Below are 23,874 nucleotides of genomic sequence, written 5' to 3' on the forward strand. Positions count from 1 at the left end.
TTCACTTATCTCATCTTTAGCAATGGGCCAGTTGTTTCAATAACTCCAGCCAAAAAAGAGTATTCCTTTGGTAATATGAAAGCAGCTGATAGAGGAATAGGCCCAATAATAATTTTGTGCAACAAGTATTCCAAACCAACTTATATTATTGTGGTTATGAAGGGAGACTCTTGCCCCATTGCATTTCTCCATGTATAATAAAGTTTAGAGTTTACCTTTATATAATCTCAGCAGTATTTCTAAATATGTGCCACTGCAACAAGTGGTTAGCATTGTGTATGGCGCTGACAATGGGGTTTTGAGTATTTTTCTACTAGTGCTGATGATAAAGGATTGACAAGCACAAGAATCTGTAAAAACAGCGTTTGCTGCGTGCATGCCTTTGAAGCAGTAGCAGAAAATATATAAACAGTGTTTAGCCCTGTTTTAGAACCCAGTATGGCCATCACAAATTATAATACATTTTTTTGAGGTGCAGCTAATGCTGACAGTAAGCAATTCCTTTTTATAATGCCAGCAGTCAAAAACATTTGGAGAAAGGGAAGGGGATGGCCTTGTGAAATGCAGGGTCAGAACAGGTTTTGATGGTAGGAGGAAGTAGAGCTGGCAGTTTTCAAAAGCAATGTAGGAAATCACTGCTGTAGCTTGCTCCTGTTTGTGTTGCAGCTTGATTCAGTGGTACCTGATCAGTTTGAGCATCAAAGAATTCACTCTGATTTTAAGGACTGATTCATCCTTTTAGAGGAAAGAAGTGTGAGTGCATAAGTGAAAAGGGAAAAGGTGGAGAAAGTTGGAGACACCAAGCAATATTGCTCAGGGCTGACAAAGGGTAGCAGATGCTTGGCTTTTGGAAAGAAGCATTCACTAGCCAATGAAGTTAATGTGTCCCCCCTCCTTTCCCCTTTTAAATTATTTGTGAGTGTTGCTTTTAGCACTTGTGTAAAATTAGGAGGTTTTATCTTTCAGCCTTTTCTTTAGCACTTTGTTTTTTCAACTTTAATCTCAACATGTAACTAATATCCATCAACAGAACAGCACACACTTTAAGAGCAGGTGAACTAATCTATGTCTCTGTCTTTATCTGTGTTTTCCTGCAAGTGCAAAATAAATGAGTTTTCAATTGGTCTATATTTTTAATAATAAACCCTTTAAAGTTGCTCTTATCTGAAACATATGTATCCAGTAGTGAGAATTAAATGTCAAAGAAATACTTGCTTTGAATTGTTGCTTGGTGGTTCTGAAGTTTTCCTTCAGTTTCTCTAGTTTTTTTGCATCTGTGTGTCAGTATTATTTTAACGTTCCTCCTGCCCCAGAAAACTCTCTTGATGGGCTGTCCTGTTTCTTTTCTTCCTTCTTCCTCCTGTAGCTTTTGAATCTTTTAGTCAATTCAAAATAAACTTCAATACTTCGTTTTTGTCAAGTTCTTTGAAAGTAGACAATGTAGTAGATAAGGACAGATCAGATTATGACATCCCTGAAGGAACAGCTGTATTGTGAATTGAAATATTTGTAACCCCTTGTGTGTTAAGATTACAAAGCCCAATTCCTTATGGCCTTATCTTACAAATGCTGCTGCTTGCATAGTTCTGTTATCTATCCTAGTCTTACTGAAGTCTTAAAAATGATGGTAAGGCTGCATTTAGGCTGCAACTCAACTATTAATCTGGCTATGTGAGTCAGAATTTAAGGAATTTGACAGATCATATTTACTCATTAGTCTAGAAATAGCTTTTGAATTATTAATCTGTGTAAGTGAGAAGTATCGCTGTGTTAAGTACTACCTTTCTGAAGCATTTTTACTTGTATTCTCAATACTTTGGTGCTTTTTTTCCAAAACACGAACAAAATGGGTAAGAAATTAGACCAATGTGTGGTTTTTCTCAAATCTGGTGGCTCTGACTTTTGGATAGCGTGACTGGTCTAAAAATTAAAGCCAGTCGACTATACCTGGTTTATTTATCTACACTATTCAAAACAAGTCGTTTGGAAGGTAAGACAGTATCTGAGAACTTTTGGCTCATGTAGTTTGAATCCCTCCAAGTTTGATGAATGACTTGTTTCTTAATCTCTTCTCTGAATCTTTTAGGTGAAACAAACTGTTCTAGGTCTTAAGAAATATCCAGAAAAGTTGTTTTGGCTTGGGTGTGTTTTTTTGTTTTGTCTTAGACTGTCTCAGTCCTGAAAGCTAGATTCTGGATGTCTGCAGCTGTACCCTCTTGCTCTCAAAAATATCATTCAGCCTTGAAGTGAAAGGACTGGCTGATGAAGCTTGACACTTCTAATGCTTCATTGTGATGAGGAATTACGGACGATTTGAAAGAACAACGTTGAAGGAAGTAGCTTAAAAAGCCAATGATGCAGCTGTCTTGATATCTACATGTAGTATCTTGCTTCACTACTTGTTCCCTTCATCTCCCCGTTGTCTGAACTGTTGGGGCTGGACAGCTGTTTTATGTGTTTGTAAAGGATGAGCCTGCTTCAAGTTCTACGTAAAATAAAATTCTGTATAAAAGAGAGATTAAACAGTCTCTACAATCAGTAAAAGTGGAAAATACAGCCATAGCAATCTGATTGCACAGTCCAGTGTTGAAAATTATTTTTTTTTTTGGTGTGTGATGAGACGTGTCTGGTGAATTTAGTCAACACAGTGGCACTTCCTATGGAGTGTGAGTCTGATTTAAAGACAGAGATCACCTTTTTAGCCAGAAAGAAGGTTGCTGTCTTGTAGAGATGATGCCCTTGTCGGATAACAATTGTAAAAGAGTAGATGAGTCAGATTTCAGGTGTGAAATGGTGTTACTGATGTTCAAAACTGAGGACCATATCTGCAGTGTGTGAGGGCACAAATAAAATCCATGTTTTCAGACTGATGCAAGGAAGGAAAATACCACTGTCTCAAATCATATATTCTTTTTCCTGGGTATTTTGTGGAATAGCCAATACTAAAATAATCCTCAGTCCTTTCCCACCACATCAGTTATTTCCTTCTGTCAGTTCTGTTACTGTTTTGACTGTTGCAGAAAATGGAATGAAAAATTATGAGAAATAAGAAGCAATATCCTATTAATGAAACACAAACTCTTTATGGTCATGAGTTGTGCTATTTTTTTTTTTTTAAATTATTTGTAGTGTTAGGTGCTTACTGCATTACCTGACTGTATCTTGCTTGATTGACCACCAACATATGAATGAGTCAGTATGTTCACGTAGAGTAATTAAAATATTTGCAGCAGTGCAGTGATCTTTCTCAATATGAAGCCTGTGGTTGGTACAAGCATCAAACTGGTAAGCATATTCTTACTGAAGCTAAGTAAGCGTATTCTTACTGAAGCTAAGCTAAGCTCCAAATTTGTGATTTGGAGCTGCCTTCTATTGTATAGACATACCATGTCTTTCCTGAGTATCATGTAGTCCTTACTCTCTCATCTTTTTAAGGACTTTTCTCATTCACATGACAATGTATTTTTCAAGAAGCTGAACACACCCTTTTATTCTACCAGCTAAATTTGATAATGCTACTGTGGCTTGGGTTCAAGACAGTTGATATTACTATTTTTTTTGGTTGGCTGTGTTTTGGTTTTCTTTTGTTTTTTTTTTTCTTTTTTCTCCTTCTTTGGGGTAATGTATCTCTTAATTTTATTTGCTATTGTGCTATAATCAGGATTTCAGCTCTTCTCTCATTGCCAGAGCACAAGATTTTTTTTTTTTTCTTGTCTTCTAGTGGTAGCTCAAATTACTTACTAGGATTTCTGTTGCACTTTTGAAAGTGCACTTGGTCTCCTACCCTGTGCCTGCCCCCATTTTTCTACCACCAAGTCTGGGATTCAAGTTCACTTCTGGCCACTGATGTGAAAGGATACTTATCTCTGTGTATGCATGTGTGTATTTATTTTTGTGTGTGCATATATATGCATGCAAACACATGAATCTCGGGAGTCTTTCTTCTCAAATCCTTTTTTTATTTTCGCACTTACTTTGGTATGACTTCTGACTTAAATGTCAGTAGATGATGTATCTAGTGAGAGGACACAGAGCTCACTGTTGAAAATAGTGAGGTAGTACGTATTGTGGAAACTGTAGATGACAGGACTGACGTCTTGCTCTTATCTTTTTATATACCATTCATGACTCTCAAAACAGATTATTTTTTATAAATATATATATTTTATAATATATATATTATAACTCAAAACAGGTTATTGCTTCATCTTTTGGCATTTTCCAACATTTGGACTAATATTCCATTTCCAAGTTCGTAGTAAAAAACCTTGTTTGAGCTAATGAATTCTAGAAAATGGTAGCTCATAAAATCCTGAGAAGGGTTTAAATTTCAACTTTCAGAAGTTTCTAATAGTTTATGAGTTAGGCAATCTTAAAGCAGAATCTGAGTTGGAGTCATCTTTCCTGTTGGAGTCTTTTGAGCTATTAAATTCCAAGATTTTCCTTATTGGTAGGTTTGAGAGCAGCACAAAAGCTTTCTGCGCTGCACCTGGTTTAGCTGTTATGCTTGGATCAGCCTTTAGTTCCGGCTTTCCGCCTCTTAGGTCAGTTTCTATGATAAAGGCTCTTTGTGGAGGTTGTGTGAGATCTCCTCTAAGGGTGCACAGTTGGTGACCTCTTCTCTGAGGGATTGCAAATGAATAGGCCATAATTTCAGCAGACTCTAGCCCCTGTCCTCTTCTTGATAGGCCTTAACATCCAGGAGGAGGTTTCCCACCTCCTTTTAGAATGAGATTGACTCCAGTGTGCCTGTATAGTGTGAAATTGCCTTCCAGCTTGCTGCTTGCAAGTGTGCAGAATTCCTGGGATGCTTCAGTAAATTACCCAGTCATTCCTAAACATCTTCCACGTGGTCCTGAAAAATTTGTTTTCCTATGAACAGGTTAGTGTATTGTTAGCTTTGTCTCAGTGAACCTAGCAGAAGGTTATGTTCTCCCAGGTCTTAGATATATCTGATACACAGTGGTAAATCTTGAAGGTTTTGCACACGGGACCTAAATCGTATCAAAAGGGCTCCATCTATACATTTGGTATAAAATTTAGCTGCATAAAGCTGCTGCTCTCCTCTGTACCTCACTGTCTGCTCAGGGCTGAACAAATGGGATCCCAACTTGAAGGAATGAAGGAGAAAAAGCAGCGCTGTGTGCTAGGAGTAGAGCATGTACCGGCAAGGCGAAATGCCTGATTTCCTGCTTTGAAGCTGGGGGTCTGTGCATGATTGAAATTTTACTAATACAGTGCTCTGACATTGGTTTCCTGCAATAGCATCAGTTTGGGTGTTAACCTTAGTAGACAAAAAAAAAAGCAAGCTCTTTTTTCCCCAGTTGGTGCCTTATTGCAGAATGGTGTCTTTCAAAGGTATAATGTTGTATAGTTTTTTGTTCTGTGTTGAGCAGAGATACAAAGATCTGCATTACCTACTTCAGATGCAAATCTTAGTACTAAAAATTGCCAGAAAGGATTTGAAGGAAGTATAGATGTCCCTTATCTCTGTAGGGATTAGTATTTCTTCCTCCTGGTGCAGGGTTCTGCCTTTCACACTTCTTGTCTGGTTTGTGGTAGGCATTTGTTTCATGATGGGATTGAGCTTTGATTTAGTAGTCATGAACGACGCTGCCTAGGTCTGGCAAAACTGAAAGATGTTACTGGCAATTATCGTCTCCACAGTACGAAACTCACACAGATAATGTTTGGATGCATTAGTAGATATTTACTGTCAAAATTTTTTGGACTGCACTAGAACTTACACTTGCTGTGGACAGTATTTTTCATTTTAAGTTTTAAAAAATAAGAATCTGCAGTTAAACAGTGATGCTAAATAGTGATACTACGTGTACTGTGTCATGTGCCCAGAGCTGCAGAGACTTGTCCATAAATCCTAATGTTGGGATGGAAGGGGAAAATATGCAGAGTTATTAAAGGCAGAAGTCATCTGTCAAATGCAAGCCTGTCATAAGGTTATTTAATTAGAGGAGTTACTAAGTAATTTTTCAGACTTCTGGGACTTATTCCATCTGTGTTCAAAGATGTCCTCCTAGAAGGAAATAGTTCCCGTGTTTTTCAGTGGCTCAGTTTCTGAATCTGAAGGTTAACCTTTCCCCCTTTTTAAAAAGGATAAGTTTTTAAGTCAGTCTTGCTTTTGGTTTTCCTATTGTTTTCTTAGAGAACAAAGCAATGCTTTTGCATGCTATAGAAAAGATCTGAGACACAGCAACTTTAATTCCCATGTCTCAACCGATCTTCAGTTTCCTTATATGTCTGTGATAACCTTCTGTTACAGCTGAGAAAATGTGGTGTAATGTTGTGTTACTTCATTGCATCATAATCCTGCAGATCTGATACAGCAAAACACTAAACCTGTTAACTGCATCTCATTTTTCTTTTTTTTCCTCATCCAAGATAGTTTTCCTGGATCCTGTTTCTGTGTTGTTCTGTTGCAATAGTCACCTTGTTCGCTTTACTAAAAAACTGCAGGTGTGACTGCCACAGCAGTTTTGCCTTTACATATAGCTGCATTTCTGATAAATGTATATCCTTTTGATCTCAGTTATATTTGCAGGTTTAAATATTTATAAAACAAAAATAAGCTGAAAAGGGTTTAGTTCTAATTGCTTTCCCTTTTTGCTCTCTGCGCTTCAGGATGTGTGTAAAGGCACGAGAGGGTTTTTTTTTTTTTCCCCATTCTGCCCCACTTGATTCTTGTATTGCAGCTGAGGGATTGCCTACTGCTTCCTTCAGAAGTATATAGGTGGAGAATTGGAAATACGTGGGTTATTCCAATACTTAAGTTATTGGATACATCCTTTTCAGTTGAGTTCCACTTCTTCAATGCGTCGCTTTTCTTTCAATTATTTAACTCCAGTTTTCTGGACTTCCAGAAAATATAAGACTTTCTCCTCTGTGTAAATATCAAAATAAAGCAAAGCAGTGTACCCTTCGCTTTCTGTGCTTCCCCCCCAACCCCTTACAGTGGAAAAGCTTTTTTTTTTTTTTTTTTTTTTTTTTTCTTTAGAGAGTCAGTCTTAGAGCTAAGAGCAAGCAATGATGAGTTGAATTCAAAGAGGATTAGGGACAGGACTTTGAAATGCAGGCTAATTCATCAGACACTTCTGATATTGTAGAATTAACAAGAGATGGCATTAAATCATGCCTGAGCATTTGTTGGAGTAATTGCCTTCTTTCAAGCAGAAAAATATGTAGTGGTTTTGAGTGATGGGTGGTTTAATGTTGTAACTAAACTTGTAATCCTTTACTTCTAATGGGAATACCTCTTTCAGCACTTTTTACTCTGCTACCCTGGCTGCTGCTTCCCTTGCAGCAAACTACTTATATAATTTACTGGTTGATCTTATAATTTAAAAAAGTGCAACCAGTGAAACAATACATCCATACCCCTCGTGCCCCCCAGCCCACTGTCGAGTCAGCTGAATTCATTGCATCACCTGATCTGCCACACCAGTGTCTATAAGGGGAGAAGTGGGTCCCATCCAGCAGCTCAGGATGGAGGTGTGGTGAAGTGTGAACAGCCCCCTTCAGCAGCAGCTGGCCTTTAAAGCAACTGACTTGTCAGGGTATGTGGCACCAGCTACATGCTTGCTTTGCAAGCGTTGCAGCAGTTTAGTATTATATTGTCCTCTGGTTTCTTTCCCTTGCTGGACTAGTTTTTCTGTGGGATCTTTCATCTGCTGTAAGTAAAACCAACTGGGATTGTTAAACAGGGCTTTATTCTAATCTCGTTAATTTTTTGAATGACTAACGTGCCCACTGTATCTCTTGGATCTGAATTGGTGTCTGTGTACTTGTGTTAAGCTACTCGAATGTTCAGATTTCACATCTTGGAAAGCGCTCAAGCGAGAAAATGAATACGGTCAGTCATTCTCAAACAAGAGCTATGGACTTTGAAAGAAGCACAGTGGGCACATACTATTTGTGCATGAAGCCATGCCCTACTCTTTTGGGATTTGTTGCCACTTTTTATACCTTGTCTCGTTCCAGAAATTGATTGATTCAAACAATCAAACAAAAAAATTTAAAATATCCTTTGCAAATGTTATAAGGTGTGGGAAAAGCAGTATGTATGAGATAGGCATGCTAAAATTAATGCTGCTGCATGTACCTCAAAACACTCTTTAACCCGTATGAGACGTGATGACAAAATGTTTCCTGAATATGGACATACCAATAAGATGCTTTTCACAAGTTGCAAATGGTAAAGTTTTGAGGCATCTTCCTGACTCTTCTTTTTTGCTGTTGAAGTTTGATTTCCTGGCATATGTGTAACAGATCAGATCACTCAGCTCCTTTTGATTGATGATTATTTATGATTAATTAATTCTTGGATTTTTTCCCAATGTAGCACAACTAAAAGAGCAATGTAAACACCATTGCTGCTGAGTGTGCACTTACTGTGGAAATAGTGGAACTATGTGTCTGCACTGACAATAATTTTGGAATAGAAGGCTGTTTAAAATGTTATTTAAAAGCCCCCATGAATTAACTATTGAAAGAAATGTCTTATTTTGTCTCCATCAATCTTTGCTTTTGGGAACTAAAATTGAGTGATAATAGACTTAGATGTTATCTTGAATTTAAGTAATCGTTGCAAATGTTTTATGATGTTTTATTTCCATAGTCTGTGGCAGGTAGTGCAGACAAGTGAGTTGTTTTTTTTTTTTCTGGGACATGATAAATTTAACAGGAAATACTGGATACTGTTTCTGACTTCCTGCTGCCATCCTTAGAGATTGTTATTCCTTGCTTTTAAAGTTACTAGTGCACTTGAGAGTTTACCCTTCTATCAGCTCCAGTACCCTTAAATGTTTCTCCTCTTCTCCCTCCCACCCCCCACCCTGCCATCCACCCTTATACATCTATGCAGCTTCATGAACGTGAAGATTGAATAGTCTTAGAAAAAAAGAAAAAAAACTTTAAAAAAAAAAAAAGAAGCAAAGACTTGATGGCTCCTCTGCAGTGTTTCTGTTGCATTTGTGTTTTTTCTGGTGTATGAGACTTCCCCCTTGCTTCTGCTGTTTCTGTAGAGAGGCAATAGTCTCTCCCCTGAGACAGAGCAAGATTCTGTTTTGCCTTTTGGTCCTTGGGCACTTCAGAGCAGGTGCTGATCCTGCTTCTGTCTGTGTTAGTCTCTGTGAAGATTTTTGCTTGGTTGGTAAGGCTTCTTTAGGCATGGTAGACTTGGCTTAGCTGATGTTAGAAGTAGCTTCTGGCAAGAAGATGTGTTCTTATCCACCCATGCTTTATCTGAGCAGAGATGTGTCTTATTGTGGCACCTTGACTGTCCTCTCAGATTGATGACCACTTCTGCTCTGACAGCTTTTTTTACCATATAACTGAAGAAAACAAAGGGTGTGTCATAGTTTTTTGGGTTTGTGGACTTTAGGGGTTTTTGTTTCCTCTTTCTGGTGGTATACTAGCTTGCCAATTTTGTAAGGCAAGTAACGTTTAGTTTTCTGGTTTCTTGGTAAATGATGAGGTTGACCACTTAGTTTAGACAGTTACTACTAGAGTGGATGAAATCTCTAGGCAAAAGGGAATGTGGTTTATTAGAGGTCACCTAGAGCTGGATACCTGAATTCTGATGGAGCTGTAAGAGTGTTGTGGGTTTTTTAATACCTTTAGGATCATGTTATATGATGTCAGATGCTTACAGAAGGATTTATCTTTTTATGTGAAATACTGAAATACAGTCTAAACTGGCATAGCATTTGCGGGCTAATCAATTAACCCAGTGTATATTAAACCAATGTGAGGATTTGGGGGATAAGCCATGCTGTTACTTTTAGGTTATTTAACAGCTTACCTGTACTTAAAAGCTTAGTGCCTGCATAGTCTTACCTGCCCTACCTGGGGGTTTCTGTTGCTTGTTGACTCTTTTCAGTTGAATAAGTTTATTGTGCCCAGAAATCTTAAATGAAGTTGAACCAGAACTTCCAGTTGATCCCATTTGCTGTACAAATAAGTCTTCTGCTGCAAAGCTGGATCAGACCTTCCTCAAAGTACCTGTATACGTGTATACCAGAAACTTCAGATAAAGCATTATTTTTCTCTAATCCATTCTGGGTTTATAAAATGTCAGGTTTTATAGTTGTTTTGGTACTTCAGATAGTGCCTGTGAGCTCTAAAATATGTACTTTTCCCTAAGCAAAGGTAAAATTTACAGAGAAGGTAGGGCACTAAGGCATCTAATTTTGTCTGGAAACTACAGCTTATAGTAATTGGCATTTAAAAAATGTTTTTAGAGTAGATCTAAACACATTTCCTATATATGGAGACACCAAAGTGTAATCTTAGATTACTTTTCCCCCCCCGCTTTTTGAGAATTTAAAATTGTTTTCTTGTATGCACAAGGGATGTGTGCATATGTTTGTTCCCCCCTGCTGGAAACTTCTATTTTTGATTTGAATATCCAACCATATGAAAGGAATGTACCTTTGGCAGCAGTTTACTTAAACCGTGTAAAGGAATAAGAATAAAAATTAAATCATCTTTGCTGTAATAATTTCAGACACTATGTCTAACAGTGGTAATCAAATATCTCAAAGTATGTATATTTTCAGAGTTTTTTCTGTTTGTTTATGCTTTGCTTCTTGGTGTGCTTGGAAATGTTTGTTTTACTAATCTTAAGCAAGTTGGCAATCAAAGGAAGTCAGCATTTGTTTCTAGGATATTTTCTGCTCGTCTTGCCTGTAAGAAGCAGCATTCCAGGCATTTTCAGAGCATGCTTTATCTCATATCTTTGTATGTTTCATACAAAACGTTTTTGCTGACCAGGGAAGACATGGGTGCCCTATAATATAATTACATTGAACTGCTAGAGTGCTTGCCTGGCACATAGGAAAGCTGTATTCGTTTACTACTGCAAGAGAGGCTTGAAGTTGTGTTTCTGAAGAGCTCTCGGAAGGCAGTGAGCGAGTGTCAGGTCAGAAAGCAAGCCAACAGCTGGACTCTGTCCTCTGCTGAAGGTTCTCCTGGGTTAGGAGGAACTGGTGCTTCAGAGCCTGCTTAGCTATTCTATAAGCATGTAATGTAATGTCTAATTAAAAGATTGCAATTTGAATTGAGGGGAAAAAAGAGGCAGATATTAAGTGCCAGCAGGAGCAAAGAAGATTGGGCTTTGGCTATGTCTGTGGTTTAGGCAGCTGTCTGACTCTGCTTAGCTTTGAGTCATTTTCTTAGGTAACTAAGCTCTGTAAGGAGCCTTTGTGCTTGGTTTAGGGATCTGAATTGTATCAGGCATTAAACTGTTGGAATGCCAAGTGCTGCTCTATGTAACATCAAAGTGCTTCTGTGTATCTGGCCCCAGGTACATGATCAGAGAAGTATAAGAAGTGCTGAGAGGAGTGTTGTCTGCAGTGAGAGCACCCCTTCCAAAATCATCAACTGATTTGACTGATCTGTACTGCATGATGCAGCGAAGCCTTGTATTAGGCCAGCTGGATCAAATGATGCTCTCTGAAGATGCTGCCAGTATTCAGTTTCCTCTTAGAAAATCATCAGTAGAAGAAAATCTGTCTGCAGTTGGCCCTTGGCCAACATCTTAAAAGCAAGTACCAAAACAGATATGAAGCCTTAGCATGTAGTTTGTCCCATGAAGCCACATTTCTCAACTATTCTGAGTGTATGCTACCAAGGCAAGTAGAACTTTGCTGTATTCTGTGTAATTCCCTGCTTTATATTCTCTATGAACTTCTTTGAAAAGTTGTGCTGGTACACGGTGATGAGCAAAGCAGTTGGTTTGGCGTGGGTCTAGGATAGCGGGATGGCTTTAGCCCTGGGGTAGCGCTGTGTGTTAGCCTGTGAGTTGTTTTCATCTGGCTTGCTGACATTTCCATGGAAGACACAGGGAACAGCTGTCCAGGTAGCGCATGGTGCAGTCGTAGCTCTCAGCCATCTCCTGCGCCTGAATGTTGATGTTGTTCAGCATCTGGGTTGTCTGTGAGAGGAATGGCTGGTGTTGGAGGCACACTCAGCTCCCACTTCAGATGTTTTCAACCATAAGAGCTTTGCTGAAGTCTGTGTTGACTTGCCACTTGTAAGGAGTGTGACATCTTAATATATGTAGTGATGTTACATGTTGGTTAAGTTGTTCTCTTGTTGATAAGAAGCCAGTGTAGGACAGAAATCTCTGCTATAATGAGATCTAATACATAGCAGTTAAATGTCAAATCCGTGGTACTTGAAACTTTAAAAGAAAAAAAAAGTATTGGAAGACAGAAATAGGAAAAAGAGTAGTGGTTTAAAGTGTTTTTTATATAGGAGCAATACCTAGGGACTTGGATCAGTTTAATATCTTTTTTTGTGCCAAGTGAAACAACAATTGACAAAACGCTAATTGCTTTGCGATGCTTGTAAGGAATGCAGTATTCAATGGAAACAAATATACCAAAACCAGAAGGGTAAATGGTCTGGAAGATCTAAGTAATGGTAATGAAATTATCCACTAATGTATGTCTGTGTATAATTACAGCTTTCTAAGCTCAAATGGCACTAGTCTTCAATTTCTTTCTTAAATTGTGTCTTCTTGTAGATGTGTGGAAATGCTGTAAAAATGTGTTTGAATCTGTCTTTGCACTTGTACTACCTCATCCTCTCTTCCCCACACCAGTCAGAGCAGCTGCAAATGTGTAACTAATCATTTCGTGAAACAGTTTTTTCAAGTCTAGTTCTCGAAACTGGAGTTTCATATTGCATCTTTGTCATATCTCAAATTCAGTCTACGGGGTAGGCTTAATGGAGTGGGTGAGTTGAGCAGGAAAAGAAGTGGTAATAGCACGGTTTCTAAACTGATGTAAGCTTTCTGAGGTATAGAGAGTTTACCACCTCCTGAAAGAAAAAAATATTTACTGCACTTCAGTGATTAATCAGCCTAAAAAAAAAAGCTAAAAGAAAAAAAACAAACCCCAAATTTTTTCAATTTAACCATAATGAATGGTGGTTATGGTTTGCAAGGAATATTTTAACAACTTGGTAAGTAAGTGTACATCACCTTAACGTCTGAACTTTTGGAGTAACAGAGGTATTTAGACAATTCAATTAAAAAATTACCTTTAATTTAGGTTTATTTGGTACATCTAAAAATATGACTGAAATACTGTTGTAAGATTACCCTCTGAATGGAGCCGAAAGGTTTCAATTTTGTTTCTTCGCATGTCATCTGGTACTGAATCAGGAATTAGTGGGAAGCAGTGACACGATGTATAAAACTAATGTATGCCAAATTCCTGCAACACATGCATTATAGGTGGCATGTACTTATTCTGATGTTGCTATATGTGTCCTGGCCTGAGAAAATAACTGTGTGAATAATGACCACAAATGTAGTACTCTAGTGGCGTTCCACATGCATCTAATGTTTGGTTAGTGTCTCTGCTAGCTGGCCAGCTACCTTTTTATTTTTTAATAAGCTGAAAATACTTGTCCCAGGTGTATTTACAGCGTTTCCATATTTAGGTTGTGACCTGGTATTGTCAGTTTTTTTAGTATGTCAGGAAAATAGTATTTTAAAGTATTAAGTACTAATAGTATTAATAGTATTTTAATATAGAAAAAGGCATTAGCCTTTTCTTTTTAATTTTTATTCATTAAATCTCCCTCTTGTGCTCTCATGATTAAAGAGCTGTGCCTCCTCTCAAATGGTTTCAGTTCCTCTCAATCTTGCCTTAAGCTTAGCTTTTTGTATGAATGACTTTTGTCGGAGCAAGAATTGTTATCTTCTGAGAAGATTACTCATCAAACGCAAGCAGCTTTTGAAGATCACATTACAAGTTGGGATTTTGTTTCACTCCAAGCAAGCTGAAAAAGCAACTCCGTATTGTGGTGATGACAACATAGGAATGCCATATGACCATATGATTCATTCGTGTATTGCACCAAATTAACATGCTGAAGCAATTTACGATCAGAGATGTAAAGAAACTGGTTGTACTTATGTCTATGGCTTTAATGTCTGCTTTCTCCCTCTTTTGTGCACTTGAGCCAGGATCGTTTTCTTGATATGTGTTGTGTGTGTGTTTGGGTTGTGTTTTGCTGTAGTCTTAAATCCTTCTTTAAGCAAAGTTATTGGCCTCCACAAGGCACAGTGGCCCAAAGCATGTACCAACATGGTGAAATGTAGTATAAGAACCTGGACAAATTCCTTCTCTCTGATATCCTCGATGCATGATGCTATGAAAAACATGCATTTGTAGCATTTCATTTTTAAGTGATTTAGTGTTTATATCACTGTTTTTTCTCAGAAAATGATTAACAGTAACAAAAAAAGCATCAATATTTAGTTTTGCATTTCAGTATTTTAGAAATCGGTTGCCTTTTGTTCAACATATTTCCAAATACTAGTTTACACTGAATTTACATTGGAAAATTCAGACATGTGCAGACATGCTGAAGTGCTATCATTCATGGTTGAAATGTTCCCCAACATGAGTTTGGCCTGTTCCAGCTACTTACTATTCTACCCAAAGAATTCCCCGCCGTGGCTTAGGAGCTGGGATGGCAGAGGCAGTTTACTGTATGCAGTTTGTACACCATTCTGGAGACTGACAGATTCCTAGAAGTGATACGAACTGTTCTGCACTGCTTGGCTTTGGTGCCTGGTAATGTTTTTAGGTGCACTTACTGATTAGTATAGGCATAGTATTGTATCTTCTTACATGATTTATAAAGGTGTTGTCTTTAGCAGGGTTGTGCAAATAAAGCCAGTATTATAATTGGGACTTCTTCAATGCAGATGTAGAAAAGGAAACAGAATTTCCTTTGGCAAGTGTACAAGAACAACAGAAGCTGATGGCACTTAAATCAGTTGGCTAAGTGTAGTGTTTAAATCGGCATACAGTTGCTAATTATCTTTCCTTTTTTTTTTTTAAAAAAAAAAGTTACCCTCTTCTCCGCTTCTTCCAAATGCGTAATGGGATAATTCCAGCTTGACGTCTTGTATGTTTGTGGTAATGAGCATACAAGAGCGTGGGATTCTTTTCTGTTGAAAGGAAAATGAGATTTACAGGTTCAGAATAAATGCTGGAAATCGGGGGAGGGGGGAGATGAAACTTTTTTCCCCCTCTTTATATGTGTATTATCAATATTACTGGAATGACAAATCCCATGGAGTTGCCTGTGAAGCCCAGAATAAGCTCCACTGAAATGAACATGTGAAAACAGCAACTTGAAGATACTTTAGAAATTGGGTTTTTTTTGGGTTTTTGTTTTTTTTCTAATAGTAAGAATGCCACTCTGGATATAACCTGACTTCTCTTTTTCAGATAACTTTCCAGTTTGGGCTATTCCTTGCTAGAGTAGGGCTTTCTTCAGGTTTTGGTTAATCTTTTTGCTTGCGTTGCTCATTTGAGTATTACTGATTTTTAAAAAAATAAAAATACATTATTCCATCTTTCCTAATACATTTCCTTCTTAAACCTTCCTTTTTTTATCCAAATAAGAATTGCTGCATAAATTAAATGCAAAGGCCTGTCTTAAATTTTTGCTCTGTTTTTCAAGTGATGGAGGAAATAATCCTCCTTTCATTTAAAATCCAAAGTTAACTGTTTTGGACCACTTCACGAGCTTAAAGTCCACAAAACTTTTAGTTATTGCTGTTTGCTTTGAAAACACAAAATTAAATCAATTAAGGGGATTATTTTAAAGATTATGTACTTTTTTCAGGAGGACCCAAATGATATCAACCCCAAAAGGAAAGACGTGCGTGGCAATGATGGGGAGGACAAAGCACAAAGTGTGGAGACGCTACCTCCAGGTATTGCAGTAACATTTGTTATGAAAGATCCATAGCCATAAAACACAGCAGTTGTTCTGATTCTTTGTAGTTTGGAAGTGCCAGGATTATTTTAGCAATATGTACTTCTCTTTTCTTAAAGCTTCAGCTTCCTTATATCTTACCTGCTTCACTGCTCCTTTGGGTTTAAAACCATAGAGAATGTGACTCTTTGCTATTATGCGCCATAAAATCCTCTGGTACAAAAGTAGTCGATTTCTCAATGGATGATACTGGCAGGCAACAGACAAGTCATTTTGGGACTGTGCTTCTGACTGAAGATTTAGCCAAGGTTCATACTTAAGTTTTGTCTAGCTTTTGATGTGGCAGATTTTCCTGAATGTGCGGATGGTCTATCTTATTTTTTCGTACTTGCTCAGTATTTGTCACATGCTGCCAAATAACAGAGCAACATGATTTTTGTTTTATTTAAGTGAAATGGTCTTATGTGTTGAGCATGAGCTAGAAAAGCTAAGTGTTAAGGAATCTTCACTTTATGTAACTGCTTCCATAAAGTTCTTTTGCTATTTAACTGTCTCACACCAATGAGATTTAATATACAGCTAGAGTTGACAAACTAGGGAATAAAAAAAAAATAGTAAAATGGATTTGAATATTTTACACTGTATCAAAAATGTTTACCATACAAGGAGGACAACTTCTGATCAGATAGCACAACACGTTTTATTCTTCTTCTGTTAATCTGAATGTTTGGCTTAGACAAATTTGTCTAAGCCAAACATTTGAAATACTATGAGGTCTTGAAGAAAGAACTAACCAAGGTAAATTTTCCTTTAAACAGCTGGAAACTTCCATTCCCAATAATGTGAGGTATGATTTTTGTTTTACAGTCTTAGACTCCTGGTACAGTATAAGCTGTTTGACATTCATGGCTTTTTTCCTGTAGTCTTTGGCCTACCTCGTTTCAGCTGCTTTCTGGGGAGAGGAAACAAGACTCTGGTTATGTATGTATGTTTTTTTGGCAAAACCTTTACTTTGTGTATGAATTGGGAAATAAATGCTAAAAAAGTTGAAGAGCCTGGCTTACTTAACTTGGTTTCTGGCAGATCTTTTCAAGTACTTTTTTTTGTTAGCAGAACTTGCTGCAAATATTGTTACTGGGATTATAGGTCAGCCAATTTTGTACCTTCCAGCTACTATTCTTGTTTCCACTTTTTGAATGTTTATATATTCTGTGCCAAACACTGTACGATTCCTCTAAGACCTTCCTTTCCCAGTGTCCCTAAGTAGCCATTTGAGTATTAAGAAAGTGGGAAGTGTAACAGGTTGAAAGGGAGAGATATCAGAAGCTGGAAGAGTTGAAGCTAGAAGTAAAAGCAGGTGAGGGGTTTTTTCTTTTTTTCATTTCATCTGTTGATTAGTAATCTCTTATGGCTTGATTTAGCAGGCAGGAGAATTGTTACTGCAAAGTAGTATGAGAGTCTTGAATCAAATGTCAAAGGCTACACAGAATTACGCACTCTTCAATTACTATTTTGATTATTTCAATTCATGTAGGCAAACTTTTGAATCCTTATGGCAATGAAGCTTGAAATTTTTATTTCTCCAGTTTCTTTGTGCTGTTTTAAAGCTAAGTGATCAAATTTTAGGAGGGCTTTAGTTCAAAACTTTCTTGCTTTTCCACAGAGGTTGAGACCTGTAGTTTAGGTTTCAGCATTATAGAGCGTAGTATCTTTCAGAACTTATCAGAATTAAGGAATTGTTTATTATCTTTATTTTTAAAATGGCTTTATATAAAGATTTAAACTGTTGGTGTTTTTTTTACCTTCTGAGAATCACGGTGTATGCATCCTTTGTCCTTTGGTGACTTTTTTTATGTCCTGCAGAAGTCTGTTGCTTATTTTGTGAAGATAGTGGTGTTAGCTCTTGTAGTTAGAAAGAATGACCAATGAATTGTCTGCATCAATAACTAAAGCAAAAATGTATAACCAGTTCTCTGAAATCATGGTTTCATCAGTTACTCAAACAGCTCTTTTTGTTAGTTAATGAAGAACTGGAATCTCTTAATGACTGTAAGTCAAAATAGTCATATTTATATGAAGTATCCTATTGCTTTTGAGCTGTATTGAGTCTGTAAGAGGGAGTGCAGGCTATTTAGAGGATTTTGTATCCATCTATTCCTATTCTTTCTTGCCTGCTGCTTGATTTTGTGCAGATTTATCTGCTAGGCTTTTTTTTTTCCCCTCTTCTATCTCAGTTTGAGCTGCTCGTACTGTTATCTGACTTTTCCCTAATAGGTCTGATTCATATTGCACACAGTTGACAGGGCCTTCTGCTGGAGCTGCTGGAGCCAGAGCCAGGCTTTGCCCTCCCTTCTGGCTCCAGAAGCCAGATTCACTTGTTCTTATATTCTGTGGGCTGTCACTGCTTTTCAGTAAATTTAGTCCTATGAAGCAGTGTCCTTCCTTTCTTCTTAAATTTACTCCATGCTTTCTGGATTAGCGTTGCATTTGCTGGTTTTAAAGTATTGGAAAATGGTAAATAATACATTTACAATTATTTATATCAAGCTCTACTTGGATGGGAACTGTAAGGGAATAAAGTGTACCAAACTAGCACTATTTTTTAAATACAGCTACTTATTACAGGGCAAAGAAAACCAAAATGTGCCTCCTATTTAAAATCGAGTGAGTTGCACTATTTTTGTTGATTGCCTTTTCCAAGACTTCAGAGTTGTGAAATACCTGGGACAAAGAGGAGCAGCATCACTGGATTTCACCTTTTTCTTGTTTCTGTTCAGCTTCTCAGGCACAGAACAGCCTGTAAAATAAGCACTTCTTGTCAAAAGTTTAGCAGTGCAGCATACCCTGGTTCTGCTTCAGTGATTTTTTTTTTAATATATTTTTTTTAATTTTATATTTTGGCTCTATTTGACTCTGGTAGCAAACTCTACAGTTCATTTACTGTTGAGTTTAAAAGATTAATTTATTGTAGTGTAGGCCTTTGTACAGGTAGACACACATTTGCTTGAATTTAAAGTTATAAACATGCTTAAGTTAAGTTTGGAATAATATAGCTGCATTTTCTGATACTCATTCCACCTGGCAAGGTCATTGAATCTCAGAAAACTAGAGAGCCAGCTAACTCTCCAGAAGAAATTAAACCAAACATGCTCATATTTGTGTACCCCAGGGAAGTGTATAACAGAAACAGCACGTATTATCAGAAAAGGTTTGTTAAACAACTTCTGACTTCAAAATTTAGTTGATAAATTGTCAGAAAGGCAAGCCTTTCATCAAAAGTAAGGCTGGACAGTATACTTAGCTTTGGATCAGCCCTTCATTTTCGTAGAATCGTAGAATGGTTTGGTTTGGAAGGGACCTTAAAGATCATCTAGTTCCAACCCCCTGCCATGGGCAAGGACACCTCCCATTAGACCAGGCTGCTCAAAGCCCCATCCAGCCTGGCCCTGAACACTTCCAGGAATGGGGCATCCACAGCTTCCCTGGGCAACCTGTTACAGTGCCTCACCACCCTCACAATTTCTTCCTAATATCTAATCTGAATTTCCCCTCTTTCAGTTTAAAACCATTACCCTCATCATCTTGCTACACTCCCTGATGAAGACTCCCTCCCCATCTTTCCTATAGGCCCCCTTTAGGTACTGAAAGGCTGCTCTAAGGTCTCCCTGGAGCCTTCTCTTCTCCAGGCTGAACAATCCCAACTCTCTCAGCCTGTCCTCATAGGAGAGGTGCTCCACCCCTCTGATCATCTTCGTGGCCCTCTGCTGGACCCATTCCAACAGGTCCATGTCCTTCCAGTAGTTAACTTGAGCCATTAGCACTTGTAAGCATGTGGGCAGCCCACATGACATGTTGTAGTTCACGAAGAGCACAACCTGTTTAAGAAGAATACTTGCGATGGCATCACCTTTATCACTGATGTGGTGCCCTTGTGACCTCTTGTGTATTAGCTGCTCTTTGCACGGGATGGAAGGCAACTGGAGGAGTGGATGGGGCTGGCAGACCCGAAGTCAGGCATAGCATTAAAATCCATTGGAAGCTGAAGTGTTTGAAAGTTCAAAGTCCTATATAAATGCATTTTTAAGTGTACATTGCATTTTCTAAAATGCACTAAAATCCTTATTTTTAGACCAGAAAAGCAGTGACATGACATGTTCTGTATTTCAGAAAATATTCAACATATGTTCCAGATTGAAGTTATATTATAAATTAGAAGCAAGGGTGGTAATATAGTTTAGTTACCAAGGAGTTTGCAAAAGCATTGGGAAATGCTAAGGGAGAGAGTTATACAGGGACATGATCTTGTGATCTCTGCTGTTTCTTCCAGTTTCCTGAATCGGCTGCTCTTGCACTTTGTATAGTTTTGTTGCAAGTGAGGTTTAGTGTAATATTTGTAAACAGTTCTGTATTGGGTTATTTATAGTGTGGTAGCTGGCTGAGGTGTAAACTTGTTTTCAAAGTTCCTGGAAATATTCTGAAGAAAGAACTTGAAAGGCTAAGGAAAAACTCTTGGCAGTCTGTGGGCTACCAAAACAGCTGGAAAGTTTCTTTGTAGTGTTCTTTCAGTAACTGGGATTTGAAAATTTGTATTTTTCCCTCCAGTCATTTTCCTATAGTTTCCCCTCTGGGCTGCTTCACTGAGTGTCTGTTAAATGTTCTGCAGTCTGTTTTTATTTAACTCTCTAGTTCTGGCTTCTGTGTGTGTGTGTGCATGTTTTTACATCTGAATAACCATCCTAAAGAAGTTAAAATAGTAGCTTAGTATTAACTGGCTAGGCTAGCTCTTAAACCAGTAATCCAAAAGTATGGGCACTTTTCTTTTACTCTGTGACTTTATTTGGATGTTGGAAGTTTCTTAAAAACAAACCTACCAACCTGAAGCCACCTCCCCCTGACTTTGATATTTTTTCCTTACAACCTCCACTACCATCTGATAACCCAGCCACGCCTTGGGTCAAAGTTGCTTTTGTAGATGAGCTCCTTAAATGATCCTAAGATTACAGAGAATTTTTAATCAAGTTGGTAGTATTTGTCTGGTTAAACAACAGACCCTTATTTTGTTTAATGCTGGAAAGTATTCTTTCAATACCAAAATCTCCTAGTAGGAGTTAACGCACCATAGTTGGGGCATGGCTTATGGATAGAAAGCTGTAAATGAGGTCTGCCTTAGTTTCCACGCTGTGCAGGTTGAGAGACAGAGGAAAGGCAAATCTTGAAACATCTGAGCAACCTCTGACTCTTGTTAATTGTTGCTGGAGTAGTATCCCCTCTATGCGTATCAGCTTAGTTTAGGATATGCCTGAGCTTATATTTGTCTAAAAGTTGAGCTTGAATGGAGTGACATCTCTGCAATCTGCTACTTACTGAATTTAATAGAAAGTACCTCAAAAACTTGTTAATTATGAAAACAATATTAACTCCTCTCATCTGTAATAAACAGTGACCCCCAAAGACAGCCTTTGCTTTCTATCTTTTTTTTTTATGCCAACAGTATGCTGTGTTCACCACACAACATACTTCTCATATACATCCATGTTAAAACAAGAACATCTGTATTGCATTAGAACTTGAGCTCTGATTTTGAGTTAAAGGTGGTATAAATTTACTGTAGGTAGCATAGGTTTGGCTGTCAATAGGCAAAAAAGGTAAATGTTCAACCAGAGGTAAGAACTGGTAGTTTTAAGATATTTGGTAAATATCATACTGTTGTTTGACACCTGAAGATGGTGAAAGTCCTGAAATTTCATTCCTGATGGCTGGATGCTAATGCGTCTTTCTGTGTTAGCGCCACAACCAGTCACATAATAACACGGTCCTTGTTAAGGAGAGATTAATCTGTGAATCAGTTCTGATTGTGAAGGAGGTTGCAGTTATGTCATGTTGGAGTGCGATCTAGTGCTCTGCCTACATGAAGTGCTTGTTTTTGAGAATAATGTTGCCTTGTCCTTCTAAAAGGCCTTGTCCTCAAATGGTTTGTTTATGACTGACTGTTTTTACTTATCTAATGAGACAGTAAATTATAATGTCTTTGAAGTCTGGACTAAATCTTAAAAAATTAATGTTACTTGGATAACTTTATGGATAGATCATCTGCCATATTAATGTCTGTTGACACATGCAGGGTTTTTTTTTTAAATGGAAATTGTGGTAGTTGGGGTTTTAAAAAAACAACCCAAAAACAACAACACACAAAAAAACTCACCACAAACAACAAACAAAAAAAACCCAAAACGGACAAGCTGAAGCATGGTCTGGTGATTACTTGGTTCGCAGGGTATTCTAGAGTAATTTAATAAGCAAAAATGACTGTTGATGTTACACTGTTAACAGTGCTGTTGAGGATTAATTACTTTGTTGCAAAATTTAAAAAAACAAGCTAGTTCATTGGTTACATTTGGATTGCTGAATGCTGTTCTTCAAATTGCAAGGATTAAATTAGATATTTTCCTGTTTTTGTGTATTGTAGGAAAAGTTCGGTGGCAAGACTTTGATCAAGATGCTTATGTTGGCGCTACCATGGTGCGATCTGGTCAGGATCCGTATGCCCGCAATAAGTTCAATCAGGTAGAAAGTGACAAACTACGAATGGACCGAAGCATTCCTGACACTAGGCATGATCAGTAAGTGCCAAACTGAGCCATGTTTGACTTTGGGTTAACCTTTTTATATTTATGGCTTTTGAGCATCAGGTGTTTTTTCTAAAGCAGGAGCTCTCCAGCTTTCAAAATGACAGAACACTAAACTGTAGTGTGAACCTTGAACAGTGGGTTAAACAGCAATGAATCTTATTCAAGTTCTTCTGTTCCCATGACTTCCATCAGTATGTATTCTATATCCAAACTGCTACTGCATTTCAGTCTCTTTTTGTTCCTGTTTATCTGATGGCTTTTCTTGGTTTCTACATTTGTAAGTCTCTTTCACTGTGAGGATGATCAGACAGTGGAGCAGGTTGCCTAGAGAGGGTGTGAAGTCCCCAGCCTTGGGATATTCAAAGTCCAATGCGCACCTGCTGTGGCTAGCCCTTCTTTGAGCAGGGAGTTTGGACTAAAAGATTTCCAGGGGCCCCTTCCAATCTCAGTTGCTCTGTGATTCTGTTCTTCTAAGTATATGACGATTGCTAACTCAGACCTAAAGGAAAACATTTATGCACACCCTAGTGAACACAGGACAGAATTACGCTTGAGATGCTTAACGAATGTTGCTGTGTCAGGCTGCTTGTGCAGATTCAGGAAATAGTACACTTCAGAGTAAGGAAAAGCATTATTTTCTTGTGGGTGGAGATGACTTTCATTTAGAAAGGGATTTCAGTGACTTGCACTAATCTTGTTTAAGCAGAATTGATTAATATTAAAACAGCAGTTGCTCATTGGGACTTCCATAACTTAAAAACAACAAAAGCAGGTTGAACTTGATTTTAAAAACTAGTCTCCAAGCATAAAATTAGCCAACTGTGTATAGTTAATTTGCCTAACTAATTCTGCAGTTAGGATGAACATACATTCACAGCTTTGTAGGGAGAAGAAGCTGGAGGAGACACCAGAGGGACAGAGAAAAGGAAGGTGCCTGTTTTTTCTCCAAAAAGCTCTTTAATCAGGAATGGCACGGTGAAGGAGATTTGTATAAAAACTCAGACACTTACTATGTCATTTTTGAATACTTTGTATAATAGCATGGGTTTAGGTTCCTTTAAGCAGCTGACTTGTAGATAGAGTAAAGCAAGTTTTGAATAATTTGCTGTTAATTGAACCGACAAGTAGGAAGAATCTGGTATTTCACTTGTTGCCAGGAAAGCAGTGAGAAGCACAATGCCTGTGGTATACTGAGGAGTTTAAAATGACTTTTGAATTTTCTTCATCACACATACTTTTTTTCACAAGAAATGCCGGAAGGGCCAGAAGGAGGATCCAGGGAACTACAGGCCTGTTAGTCTGACCACAGTTCTGGGGACATTATGGGGCAGATCATCTTGAGTGCCATCACATGGCACAGGACAAACAGGTGATCGGGCCCAGTCAGCCTGGGTTTGTGAGACAGGTCCTGTTTGATTAACCTGATCCCCTTCCGTGACAAGGTGACCTGCTTAGTGGATGATGGAAGGGCTGTGTTGTC

At 38.0% G+C, this 23,874-nt stretch overlaps 1 protein-coding gene across 1 annotated transcript in view; it reads left to right on the forward strand.

The window, feature by feature from the left end:
* GALNT2 (polypeptide N-acetylgalactosaminyltransferase 2) overlaps positions 1-23,874 on the forward strand; it is a 98,939-nt gene that overhangs the window by 37,649 nt on the left and 37,416 nt on the right. The window contains exons 2-3 of the mRNA XM_054195727.1: positions 15,673-15,763; positions 22,232-22,385. Coding sequence (XP_054051702.1) covers positions 15,673-15,763; positions 22,232-22,385 — 245 coding nt within the window. The remainder of the gene's footprint in view (positions 1-15,672; positions 15,764-22,231; positions 22,386-23,874) is intronic.

The sequence above is a fragment of the Rissa tridactyla genome, chromosome 3 (genome assembly GCF_028500815.1).
Source record: "Rissa tridactyla isolate bRisTri1 chromosome 3, bRisTri1.patW.cur.20221130, whole genome shotgun sequence".
Taxonomy (NCBI): Eukaryota; Metazoa; Chordata; class Aves; order Charadriiformes; family Laridae; genus Rissa; species Rissa tridactyla.